The sequence below is a fragment of the Balaenoptera acutorostrata genome, chromosome 15 (assembly GCF_949987535.1).
Source record: "Balaenoptera acutorostrata chromosome 15, mBalAcu1.1, whole genome shotgun sequence".
Classification (NCBI taxonomy): Eukaryota; Metazoa; Chordata; class Mammalia; order Artiodactyla; family Balaenopteridae; genus Balaenoptera; species Balaenoptera acutorostrata.
Genome location: NC_080078.1, coordinates 36,455,923 through 36,468,745, shown reverse-complemented (window position 1 = coordinate 36,468,745; position 12,823 = coordinate 36,455,923). Strand labels below are relative to the sequence as shown.

The 12,823-nt window shown below is 45.9% G+C and overlaps 1 protein-coding gene across 1 annotated transcript in view; it reads right to left on the bottom strand.

Moving 5' to 3' along the window:
* ADCY9 (adenylate cyclase 9) overlaps positions 1–12,823 on the bottom strand; it is a 121,877-nt gene that overhangs the window by 15,779 nt on the left and 93,275 nt on the right. Inside the window, exons 6-8 of the mRNA XM_057529012.1 lie at positions 9,981–10,083; positions 6,962–7,170; positions 3,628–3,787 (exon numbers count right to left, since the gene is read on the bottom strand). Coding sequence (XP_057384995.1) covers positions 3,628–3,787; positions 6,962–7,170; positions 9,981–10,083 — 472 coding nt within the window. The remainder of the gene's footprint in view (positions 1–3,627; positions 3,788–6,961; positions 7,171–9,980; positions 10,084–12,823) is intronic.

Below are 12,823 nucleotides of genomic sequence, written 5' to 3'. Positions count from 1 at the left end.
ATCAAAGAGGAAATCAAAAAATACCTAGAGACAAATAACGAAAACATGATGATCCAAAACCTACAGAATGCAGCAAAAGCAGTTCTAAGAGGGAAGTTTATAGCAATACAGTCCTACCTTAAGAAAGAAGAAAAATCTCAAATCAACAATCTAACCCTACACCTAAAGGAACTAGAGAAAGAAGAACAAACAAAACCCAAAGTTAGTAGAAGGAAAGAAATCATAAAGATCAAGGCCAAAATAAATGAAACAGAAACAAAGAAAACAACAGCAAAGATCAATAAAACTAAAAGCTGGTTCTTTGAGAAGATAAATAAAATTGATAAACCTTTAGCCAGACTCATCAGGAAAAAGAGGGAGAGGACTTAAATCAATAAAATTAGAAATGAAGAAGAAATTACAACAGACACTGCAGAAATACAAAGCATCATAAGAGACCACTACAAGTAACTCTACGCCAATAAAATGGACAACCTGGAAGAAATGGACAAATTCTTAGAAAGGTATAACCTTCCAAGACTGAACCAGGAAGAAACAGAAAATATGAACAGACCAATCACAAGTAATGAAATTGAAACTGCGATTAAAAATCTTCCAACAAACAAAAGTCCAGGACCAGATGCCTTCACAGGTGAATTCTATCAAACATTTAGAGAAGAGCTAACACCCATCCTTCTCAGACTCTTCCAAAAAATTGCAGAGGAAGGAACACTCCCAAACTCATTCTATGAGGCCACCATCACCCTGATACCAAAACCAGACAAAGATACTACAATAAAAGAAAATCATAGACCATTATCACCGATGAATATAGATGCAAAAATCCTCAACAAAATACTAGCAAACAGAATCCAACAATACATTAAAAGGATCATACACCATGATCAAGTGGGATTTATTCCAGGGATGCAAGGATTCTTGAATATACGCAAATCAATCCATGTGATACACCATATTAACAAACTGAAGAATAAAGACCATGTGGTCACCTCAACAGATGCAGAAAAAGCTTTTGACAAAATTCAACACCGATTCATGATAAAAACTCTCCAAAAAGTGGGCATAGAGGGAACCTACCTCAACATAATAAAGGCCATATATGACAAACCCACAGCAAACATCATTCTCAATGGTGAAAAACTGAAAGCATTTCCTCTAAGATCAGGAACAAGACAAGGGTGTCCACTCTCGCCACTATTATTCAACATAGTTTTGGAAATCCTAGCCTTGGCAATCAGAGAAGAAGAAGAAATAAAAGGAATACAAATCAGAAAAGAAGAAGTAAAACTGTCACTGTTTGCAGATGACATGATACTATACATAGTGAATCCTAAAGATGCCACCAGAAAACAACTAGAGCTAATCAATGAATTTAGTAAAGTTGCAGGATACAAAATTAATGCACAGAAATCTCTTGCATTCCTATACACTAACAACAAAAGATCAGAAAGAGAAATTAAGGAAACAATGCCATTCACCATTGCAACAAAAAGAATAAAATACCTAGGAATAAACCTACCTAAGGAGGTAAAAGACCTGTAGTCAGAAAACTATAAGACACTGATGAAAGAAATCAAAGATGACACAAACAGATGGAGAGATATACTATGTTCTTGGATTGGAAGAATCAATATTGTGAAAATGACTATACTACCCAAGGCAACCTACAGATTCAGTGCAATCCCTATCAAATTACCAATGGCATTTTTTACAGAACTAGAACAAAAAAAATCTTAAAGTTTGTATGGCGACACAAAAGACCCCGAATAGCCAAAACAATCTTGAGGGAAAAAAACGGAGCTGGAGGAATCAGGCTCCCTGACTTCAGACTATACTACAAAGCTATGGTAATCAAGACAATATGGTACTAGCACAAAAACAGAAATATAGATCAATGGAACAGGATAGAAAGCCCAGAGATAAACCCACACACCTATGGTCAACTAATCCATGACAAAGGAGGCAAGGATATATAATAGAGAAAACACAGTCTCTTCAATAAGTGGTGCTGGGAAAACTGGACAGCTACTTGTAAAATAATGAAATTAGAACACTCCCTAACACCATAAACAAAAATAAACTCAAAATGGATTAAAGACCTAAATGTAAGACTGGACACTATAAAACTCTTAGAGGAAAACATAGGAAGAACACTCTTTGACATAAATCACAGCAAGATCTTTTCTGACCCACCTCCTAGAATAATGGAAATAAAAATAAACAAATGGGACCCAATGAAACTTAAAAGCTTTTGCACAGCAAAGGAAACTATAAACAAGACGAAAAGACAACCCTCAGAATGGGAGAAAATATTTGCAAACAATAAATGGACAAAGGATTAATCTCCAAAATATATAAACAGCTCATGCAGCTCAATATTAAAAAAACAAACAACCCAATCAAAAAATGAAGACCTAATAGAAGACCTAAATAGAGATTTCTCCAAAGGAGACATACAGATGGCCAAGAGGCACATGAAAAGCTGCTCAACATCACTAATTATTAGAGAAATGCAAATCAAAACTACAATGAGGTATCACCTCACACCAGTTAGAATGGGCATCATCAGAAAATCTACAAACAACAAATGTTGGAAAGGGTGTGGAGTAAAGGGAACTCTCTTGCACTGTTGGTGGGAATGTAAACTGATACAGCTACTATGGAGAACAGTATGGAGGTTCCTTAAAAAACTAAAAATAGAATTACCATATGACCCAGCAATCCCACTACTGGGCATACACCCAGAGAAAACCATAATTCAAAAAGACACATGCACCCCAATATTCATTGCAGCACTATTTACAATAGCCAGGTCATGGAAGCAACCTAAATGCCCATCGACAGACGAATGGATAAAGAAGATGTGGTACTTATATACAATGGAATATTAGCCATAAAAAGGAACGAAACTGGGTCATTCGTAGAGATGTGGACGGACCTAGAGACTGTCATACAGAGTGAAGTAAGTCAGAAAAACAAATATCATATATCAACGCATATATGTGGAATCTAGAAAAATGGTACAGATGAACCAGTTTGCACGGCATAAATAGAGACAGAGATGTAGAGAACAAATATATGGACACCAAGGGGGGAAAGTAGTGGTGGGGGTGGTGGTGGGATGAATTGGGAGATTGGAATTGACATGTATACACTAATATGTATAAAATGGATAACTAATAAGAACCTGCTATATAAAAAAATAAAATTCGAAAAAAAAAAAGAGAAGCCACCACATTGAGAAGCCTGTGCACTGCAACGAAGAGTAGCCCCTGCTCTCCACAGCTAGAGAAAGCCCGCGTGCAGCAACAAAGAATCAACACAGCCAAAAATAAATAAATAAAATAAATTTTAAAAAAACCTGATTTGGGACACCAAGAGGGGTTGGAGAGGACACAGGTCCACCAGGGAATCTCCCCAGGGCAGCCCCCAGGCTGACCTCCCTGCCCGCTCCTCTGTCCGAGGCAAGTCTTTTAAAAAGACAAGTTCAAAGGACTGACAAAGAGTTTGCGCCTCTTTAAGGGCCTATATTTAAATTGCTGTCCCAAGCCATCAGGCTTATATTTTAAAAAAGTGATCAGGGAGTCCAGAAGAGCACCAACACAAAATCACCAAGATTTTACTTACGTGTATGTTTGTCTCAAATTCGGAGGTGACATGTGAATAGACCGCGAGGGCGGGGAGGGACACCAGGATGGCCCCGATGAAATGGCGCGGGAGCCAGCCGGCTATCCACTCCAGCAGGCGCTTGGTACAAGCCATCACATCCTCCAGGAAGAACACCATCCTGGGAGCGGGGGGAGAAAGGAGAAATGGGGTATCTGTGGGTGGGGGACCCACAGCCAGGGCCACTCCCAACCCTGGCCTATGCTGTGGCCTCTGGTGTGGGCGGTGGGCAGAACCCCCGCCTCCCTTATTTTTGATCAATGGCAAGTAAACTGGACTCACTCAGCTCACCATACCATATTTTAAGGTTACTTGCTGCATTCGGATAAGATGTGCTTGTAAAAGACAAGCATAGGCCTCTGTGAGTCTAAATGGAGCATGTAAGAACAAGGCAGGCAAATACTAACAGGTCCCGAAAAAGGTCACCGTCACCTGTTACTGCCTGCTTCCAGGGAGGTCTCAAGTGGGTGGTTCAGGAGGTGTTCGGAATTTTGTGGGGCTTTTTTGGTGCCTCAATGGTTGCAGGTGCTACTGGCACCAACGGGCAGGAGCTGGGAATGGGTGATGTCCCGTGATGTAAAGCGAGGCTCTGCCCTGAGCCCCACATGACTGCTACACACCCCCTGGACAGAGAAAACCTGCTGACGATGACTTCAGCCTAGAGCCTAACTGCGTTTCGTTTACAAACATAAAGTGGTTTCTGTGTGGCAGTAACATACACCGAATTTTCCAGGAGTGCAGCCACTGGGTAAACCAAACAAGATTACCCGTAGTTTTATTTGGGACACCACCAAGAGTCGTCAGCATCTCAGAAACCACATCACAGGCTCCTGGGGCTCATACCACCAAACCTGCACACCCATAACAGTCCACATTGGGAGCTGTCATATTATCAGTGCACAAGGGCAAACAGCTGACGACTTTGGCGTGGCTGCCCAGGTGGCGACGCCCTGGCATATTCGAGGTGAAGCGCTACACGTATATTATTTTAAATGGCTTTCTTGCCATTTCTCCTTCACGTTGGAGTGATGGCATTTCATTGATTGCTTCTGAAATTGTGTGTATAGGTGGGCTACACTTCAGGGTAGGGATGTGGCATCATAAAACGTTTTTCATGGAGAATGGGGAGCTGAGTGCGTGGGGCCGAGAACTGCTGCTCTGCAGGAAGAAGCCCTGGGTCACCAGCAGCGGGAGGTGGAGGAGAGGGCACTGGGGGTCTGCCTCCGGAGGGAGACCCATGCACACAGCCCCCTCTAAAGACACCTCGGTGAGGGTGCAGGCAGGGCAGGCCCACTTCCCTTGCTTTCAAAGGCACAAAGCCTGTCAAGGGCCTCTCGCATCCACCCAGGCGTCCACACCTTCAGTTACCAGTGTAGGTCCTTATCGACGTAGGGTCCCATATCCACCCTCAGCAGGGCCAGAGGAAATCCCCTAGGCCCTGCCCTCTCCTGGGCAAGGACATCACACCAGAGACTCGGGCAGGAGCAAAGTGGCCCTGCAGAGACGTGGGTGCTCCGGGCACAGCCAGGCCTGGTGTCCTCATGGCCTGCAGTCCTCTGCAGTCCTTAACATGGCTTAGCCCAGATTTTTTCAAATTGGGTCCGAAGAACAGGGAACAATCATGTAAAGGGTTCTTTAGAAAAGATATGGAGAAAACGCTTGCCTCAGAGGGATTAAGAGCCTTAACCAGTTGTGGGCCCCGCATCGGACAGAAACTCAGGGCAGGGAGGGGAGTGACTGGAAGTGGGTACTGGCTTTTCTTTGGGGTGACAGAAATGTTCTAAAATCATATGGTGGTGACGTTTGCATAATTCTGTAAGTTTATTAAAAATCTGTGAATTGTACACTTATGAGTGAACTTATTATTTGTGAGTTATATCACAATAAAGCTTGTTTTAAGAAGAAAAAAAGACTAGGGGCCAGAGGATGCCTTGTTTTGGTCCCTTAGGGTGTCCCCAGGCCCAGGGCAGGCCCACAGAGGGCGCAGTTCGTTTGGAAGTGGGTCCCAGGCAGCTTGTGGAGACATGGATGGAGGCAGGCCCAGGGGAGGGCTGTGCTGGGGAGGAGTCACCTGCTGCGGGCAATGCAGCTCCACGCTGGTGGCGAATCTGGGGAGATGGCGAGGATGCGCCTTAGAGTTCTCTCCACTGGGAGGAGGAGGAGGGAAGGGAAGAGCCCCTGGCAGCCAGAGAAAGCCCTTGGCAAAGGGCTGAACGGGCCTCAGTGAGGAGTTGGGGGGGAGGGGGTGAGCGTGGAAGGGAGGGGGCAGGTGTCCAGCTCATCCATTTCAAAGGGAGGGATCTTGCATTTGGGAGTCTCAGGGCCAGACCTGAAGCTGTGGTTTCCTGTCCTGGGATGTTGGGGAGGAGTAGAAACTCAAGGTCAGGGCCCTTTACCCCATTTCTCTCCGATCCCCAGTGTGGGGCTGTCCTGCTGAGAGGACAGGACCGGAGGAAGGCGGTGGGCCTGGTGCAAGGACCCAGCATGAGTGGAGGCCCTGTTTGTATCAGTAGAAACACTGTGAGCTTCCTGAGTGGGGTGGAGCCTGAAACTGAAGGCAGGCTGGGCTGGTGCAGAGGGCCCAGCCTCCCAGAGGGACTCTGCTGTCTCTTCGGACACTCTGTCCGTTTTTAAATGGGATGACTGTCCTTTTATTATTGAGCTAACATTCTAGATATTAGACCCTTGTCACAGATATGATTTGCAAATACGCTCTTCCATCCTGTAGGTTCTCTTTCACTTTGGGGTGAAAAGTGATGATGGTGTTCTTTGAAACATGAAAGTTTTAAATTTTGATGAAGTCCATCTTAACTATTTTTTCTTTGGTTGCTTGTGCTTTTCATGTCGTATTTAAGAAAGCGTTGCCTGATCCGAGCTCATGAAGACCTGGGCCTGTGCTTTCCTCTAGGGGTTTATGGTTTCACCCTTACATTCAAGAGAGGCACCTGCTGATGTGCTGGCAGCCCCCTACCAGCTGTACCCTGTACACCTACCTCTTTTCTTTCTCTGCCCTGCTTTCTTATTCTCTATCTTCCCACTTTCTCTCTTTAAGTATCTGATTTGGGAAATCAGCAGACTAGTTGGTGGCATTAGGGCTGCAGAGGACAATGACCCACTGGTAAGGTGAGTGCCCACCTGTGCTGAGGGCCCGGGTTGGTGAGGGAGGAGCCAGTGAAGCAGGCTGGGGGAGGGAAGAAAAGAGGACCGTCCCCGAAATGGGTTATGGAGACAGCTGTTCCACCAGCAGAGGGAGCTAAAGGCTAACAGCTGGGCAGCCCTGCAGGTGGGCCTTTACCTGACAGAGACCACGAGGGACAGGACCTCCAGAAGCAGGGCTGCTCCGAAGACCACCAGGGCAGCCGGCGGGGGTGGTGTGGAGGCGGCCCCATACTTCAGGAAGCAGGTGATGGAGAGAATCAGAAACACTGTTGTCGACAGAAACACATCCAGGAGGGAGCTGAAGGTGGCACTGGCAAAAGTCTTCACGGGAGAATTCTTTATAACCTGTTGGGGGGAGTGTGAACAGATGCTGCTGATGTATCCTCCTGGAGAAGTATAACCCAGGCGGAAAAAACAGCAGATGCTTGCTGAGCACTTGCCTCCTGCGGACCAGGTACGGGGTGAGTAGTGCTTCAGGCAGGCCGTCTCCTACCCCACCTAACAGTGAAGAAACTGAGGCACAGAGAAGTGAAGAAACTTGTCCAAGGGCACACAGCAACTGATTACAAACCAATTAAGTTCTCACAGGCATGTGACGCCCTGAGCCTGAAAGGCGAGCTATCCACAGGCAAAGTCAGTGACTCTGCATCTGTAGAGACAGTAGCAGGAAAGCCACATGCTAGAAGCTTCCACTGAACGCTGGGTCCCAGGCTCAGGGTATGTGAAAGCTGGCTTCATACAGAAGTAGGAGGTCAATAGCAACAGTGACAGCAAGAGCCTTCTCTGGGCCTGGACGCTGTGCAGGGCTCGAGGGCAGGCATGAAACAACCCGCTTGGGGGCTCATGGCCTAATGGTGGGACAGACAGGAGTCTGAGATGGGTGGTGTCATCAGTGTAACAAAGCGACATGCACATCATGTCAGGAAATCACGGGAAGGAGGGAGAAAATGACGACAACACCAGAGTCTGAGAGAGACTGGTTCCAGGCACCATGTGGACCCTTTGGGGGCACGACCTCAATGTTCACACAGCCCTCAAGGAGGAAATGCTCCCAATCTCAGGGCACAGGCTGGGAGGCTGAGGTGAGGTGGCCACTCGAGGTCACACAGCCAAGGAGGAGCCCGGCCAGGGGCTGTGGCATCTTGATCATGTCACCTACTGTCCCTGTGCCTCCATTTCCTTATCTGGAAAGAGGGATAAAACGGGACCCTGCACTTTATGGGTACTGGGGATGCTTAGATGGGAAATCACAAAGTGCGGCAGGGGCCTAATGTGGGGGCGGCTTGGAGCCTCTCACTGTTTCTGCATCGCTCCCGTCCTCGCCAGCTGGCCCTGTGGTTCAGGGATAGTGTCCCACCTGCTCCCCAGGCCTCCGGGCTCATCTATTTCCATTACCTACAACTCAGCCACGTGCCCTTTATACAACACAGTCTGATGGTGCCAACTGCTGTTCTGGATCCTTCAATGGCTCCCCTGGCCTTTAGCATAACGTCCACAGTGTGGGAAGCTGTCATCGGGCCCCTGCCCACCTGCCACTTCCACCCCGTCTGCCAGACAGAAGCGCCCACAGCTCCCTGGATGCACCCAGGCTCTGTCTTATCTCCAAGGTTAAGTTTGCAGGTGCTGGCCCCCCTCTGGAACGTTCCTTAATTCAGTTAATTGCTAGTCCTCCCACTAACACGGGCTCCTTCTGGGCCCTCAACCTGGGGTTGGTGTGCTCTGTGGCCATTACGGGGCCCCTGGGTCTGGATTCTCATTTCTGCCGAGTTACTGCTTCCCTGTGTCTGTCGACGCTACACCCCAGCCCCAGGAGCAGGACCCGGCGGAGCAGACGCTCAGTGAGCATTTGGTGACCTGTGCCCTCCGCTGGGGAGGCTCTGTACTCAGCACCGGGAGTGGGTGGGAGCTCCTGGCCCTGAATCAGGCGGGTGCCCAATCCTAGCGATGGGATCTCGGCCACTCGGCCTTTCCTGGCCTCGGCTTTCTTTTGGTAAAATGGGGATAATCATAAGCTTCCTTGAAGGGTTGCTGTGAGGATTAAGGTTGCTGTTTTGCCTTAAAGGCACCAACCAACCAACTCCGAAGTCCACGAGAGGAGCCTCGCCTGGGGTATTAACGGATATTCACCACCCAGGAGGCTGACGAAACTCAACCCCACAGGCATGAACTGCCCTGTCTGGTTCACCAGGACTCTTGGGGTTGGTCAGGGCCTGGATGTAACAGACACTGAGGGATGATCTGCTGGATGAACGAATGGAGTCGAATGAGAAATCCTTCTGGCTCTGGGGTTGGGAGGGTATGCATTTTTGACCTTGGAACACTAAGCTGGGTTAGATTTGGGAAAAATGCAGGGAGCTGGCTTCTTGGAACTCAAACCAGGCTCTAGGTTCTTGTATTTATTCATCGTTTCCACCAAGCTCTACTGAGCACTTGTGGGTGTGGGGACTGGATGCCACGTAGAGTGGAGATGAGAGACAGGGTCCTGCCTCCCAGAGTGGAGAGTCCAGGGGGAGGCATACGATTCAACAGTCCCACAAGAAGAGATTACAAACTGGGATGCAGCTGCGGAGAAACAGTATAACGGGGGAAAAATCCAGTCTGGGGTCTGGGAAAGTTTCTTAGAGGAAGTGATGTTTGGGCTGAGAGTTACAGGACAACAGGAGTTAAGGCAGGGGAGGGGCAGTGGAGGAGGGCTCAGCACCAAAGCAGGCGGGAGAGCGGAGCAAGATGAAAGCCCTCTCAGCTCTTGTCCCATTTCAGTAGGAAGAAAGCCGACAGGGAACAGGGAGAGAAATCCTGCTTGAGAACAGAGAATAGGTGGGGCTGGAGCTCCCCCATCACCCCTCTCACCCGGTACTAGGCCTCCAGGGGCTGGAGCACGGCCAAGGGCGCCTGGGGATGCACCAGCTGCGGAGGAGAGGGACCGGGAGATGACAAGCCTGGGTTGTTGTAGAGAGATTTGGGGTTTTCTCCCTTGTGGAGATAAATTCACATACAGGTGAAATTTAGGGCTTACGGACTGTGGGAAATCAATATGAGCCGTCAATTTCCTGTCACTCAGGAAAACAAAAATGGCCTCCAAAGCACAAGACTAATCGTGAACTGTGCAGTGAAAACGACGCATGTCTTTGGTAAAATTATAAGGAGCCACGCACCTCTTCTTGATAGCTGGTCCTGTAGGCTTGTTCTAGCTCCTGATCCAGGAAGTTCAAGCTGAACTGATTAATGGGTGGCTTAAAAAAATAATCTTTCATCAGGCTAGAAGAGATGATAAATGCAATCAATCAACGTGCAGCACAATCGTTATATTTATTTTATCAGAAGATCACAGTTACCTACTGAAACGCCATTTGTGAAGCGTGTCACAAAAGCTGTACCTAAAAGTCACTATACAATAGACATTGCTCAACTGCCCCTTTTAGAACATGTCTCTGGAAAGTCCTTCATGCTTCTAAACATAATCCCATTTTAGGCTTCACCTCCACGAAAGAATGCCCATTCACCATTAATATAACACACATCATCAGAACTGTGCTTTTGAAAACATCTTCCTAACGTCCAGAATTAGAATAGAAGGAGGCAGCAGCTTTTTTGTTCCATAAAATGCTCCCTTCCAAAGGACCAGCAGATCCCTGTACTGAGCGTACTTATGTTGATTTGGAGGCTTCCTTGCAAACATAATTCAGAACTGGCTGTCCTGTCACTCAGAGTACTGACAGTAATTACCACTGTCACCGCTAACAGGTTGTTATCACAAAATTGTGTTTATAGTTAGTGTAATTTTGGTGCTATTGTCACATATGCAGATTGCATGTGAAACCTGAAAAATGATAATGCTCAATGATTTTAATAGCAGAGAAATCAAGCCTGCTTTACGTGACTCTTTCATTCTTTTACGGACTGCTAGCAAATAGTCATATCCTTTTTATCCTGCAGAAAATTACTATAAATTTAAGGGAATGTTAGCATAATTTCAGAAGGCAAATGCAGCTGTGGGATGTCTCTCTCCCTCACATAATAACTACTAGAATTAAATCTGATGATATATGTAAAGAGCCTATCATGTGCCTGACACACAGTAGGGTTCACTGTAGTTCCTCCTTTCCCTGAAGCAGAGTGGGCTCTCTTTTTGTGCTAAGTGTGCAATACCTTACTGGGCTCTCAGACTTAGAAAAGGGAAAATTCTATCCCCTAATGTTGACCCCCTATCCTCCCCTCCACTTGGCAAGTATGGACAGAGGGAAAAACAACAAAGCAGCTATAAGAAGGAAATGTAATGGTTTCATTTTTGCAGTCAAGTGGCAGGATCCACACTATAAAATGTACTGCTCATTTGAGATTAATATTGGGAGGTTCCACTTCTGGGAATGGAGATTAGCTCCTGTTAGATCAATCGTCTCTCAGATAACAACTATAAACCCTGAACAAAATATAAAAACAACTCCTGGAAGGCACTGGCAATTGACCAAAGCAGTAAGAAAATGGAGGAAAGCCACACTTGGAACAGGTTGAATTTCTTGTGGGGTATTTTTTTTTTCTTTCCTTTTTTGCCTAAAGAGAGTCATTAGTCACACATCCACGTGTAGGATGGCTAAAACTCAGAAAAACTACAGTTTTACTGACCTGGAAAACCAGAAAATAGAGTTTAGCATGCCCACCAATGGAAAATGAGGTTGGACATTCCAGAGAGAGAGGACCAGAGAAGGGGGAGCCCCAAATTCTGCATATAGGCTCTGCTCGAATCTCTGGCTGACCCTTGAAATACACATGTGCATGGCAGACTACAAGCCTAATTAAGGCTGAAGGAATAGTGGCTGCCCACCTCAGGGGAGACAGAGTTTGGTGTTTGAGTTCAGATGAGTTAACTGTCTACTAAAACAAACAAAAAGTTGATATTCTTCAAAGGAATGTAACAGAATCCAGATTTTCTAACCATTGTACATAATGTGCACAATGCAATTCAAAATTACTAGACAAACAAGGAAACAGGAAACCATGAGCCATCCTCAACAAAAAAGCAATCAATAGAGACCAACCTGAGATTACCAAGAGGTTGGAATTGGAGGTTGGGGTTTATAATGTATATGGATATAATACATGTGAAAACTGTAACATAAGGAATGAGAAGAGAGTAATGTACCTATACAGTTGTAAGATTTCTACATTTAAAATGAAATGATACAGGGACTTCCCTGGTGGCACAGTGGTTAAGAATCCACCTGCCAATTCAGGGGACACAGCTTCGAGCCCTGGTCCGGGAAGATCCCACATGCCGCATAGCAGCTAAGCCCGTGCACCACAACTACTGAGCCTGCACTCCAGAGCCCACGAGGCACAACTACTGAGCCCTTGCGCCACAACTACTGAAGCCCACATGCCTAGAGCCCATGCTCTGCAACAAGAGAAGCCACCGCAATGAGAAGTCTGCACACCACAACGAAGAGTAGCCCCCACTTATTGCAACTAGAGAAAGCCTGCATACAGCAACGAAGACCCAACGCAGCCAAAAATAAACAAATAAATAAATTTATAAAAAGAAAAAAAGTGAAATGATGCAACATTAACTATAAGAAGACTATAAAAATAAAAGACTGCCTAGAGCAACCATTAAAAGAAAAATAATGCAAAGAGGTATGGCTAAAAAGCAAATAAATATATTAAAATATAATAAAAAAGGCAGAGATTGTCAGAATGATTTAAGGAGCAAGACCCAAAAGAGATGTATTTCAAATATAAAGACCCAGGTTAGAATTTTTTTAAATGGAAAATGATGTAGCATGCAAACAGTAAGAATAAGAAGGCTAGAGTGACTATGTTACTATCCGATAAAGCAGTCTTCAAGACAGAGTCTTACTGGGCACAAAGAGGGACACTTCAAAATGACAAAAGGATTATTTACCAGGGATATATAACACTCATAAATGTGTATGTACCTAAAAAAGAGCTTCAAAATACCTGAAACAAAAATTGTCAGGACTACAGAGAGACACAGACAATT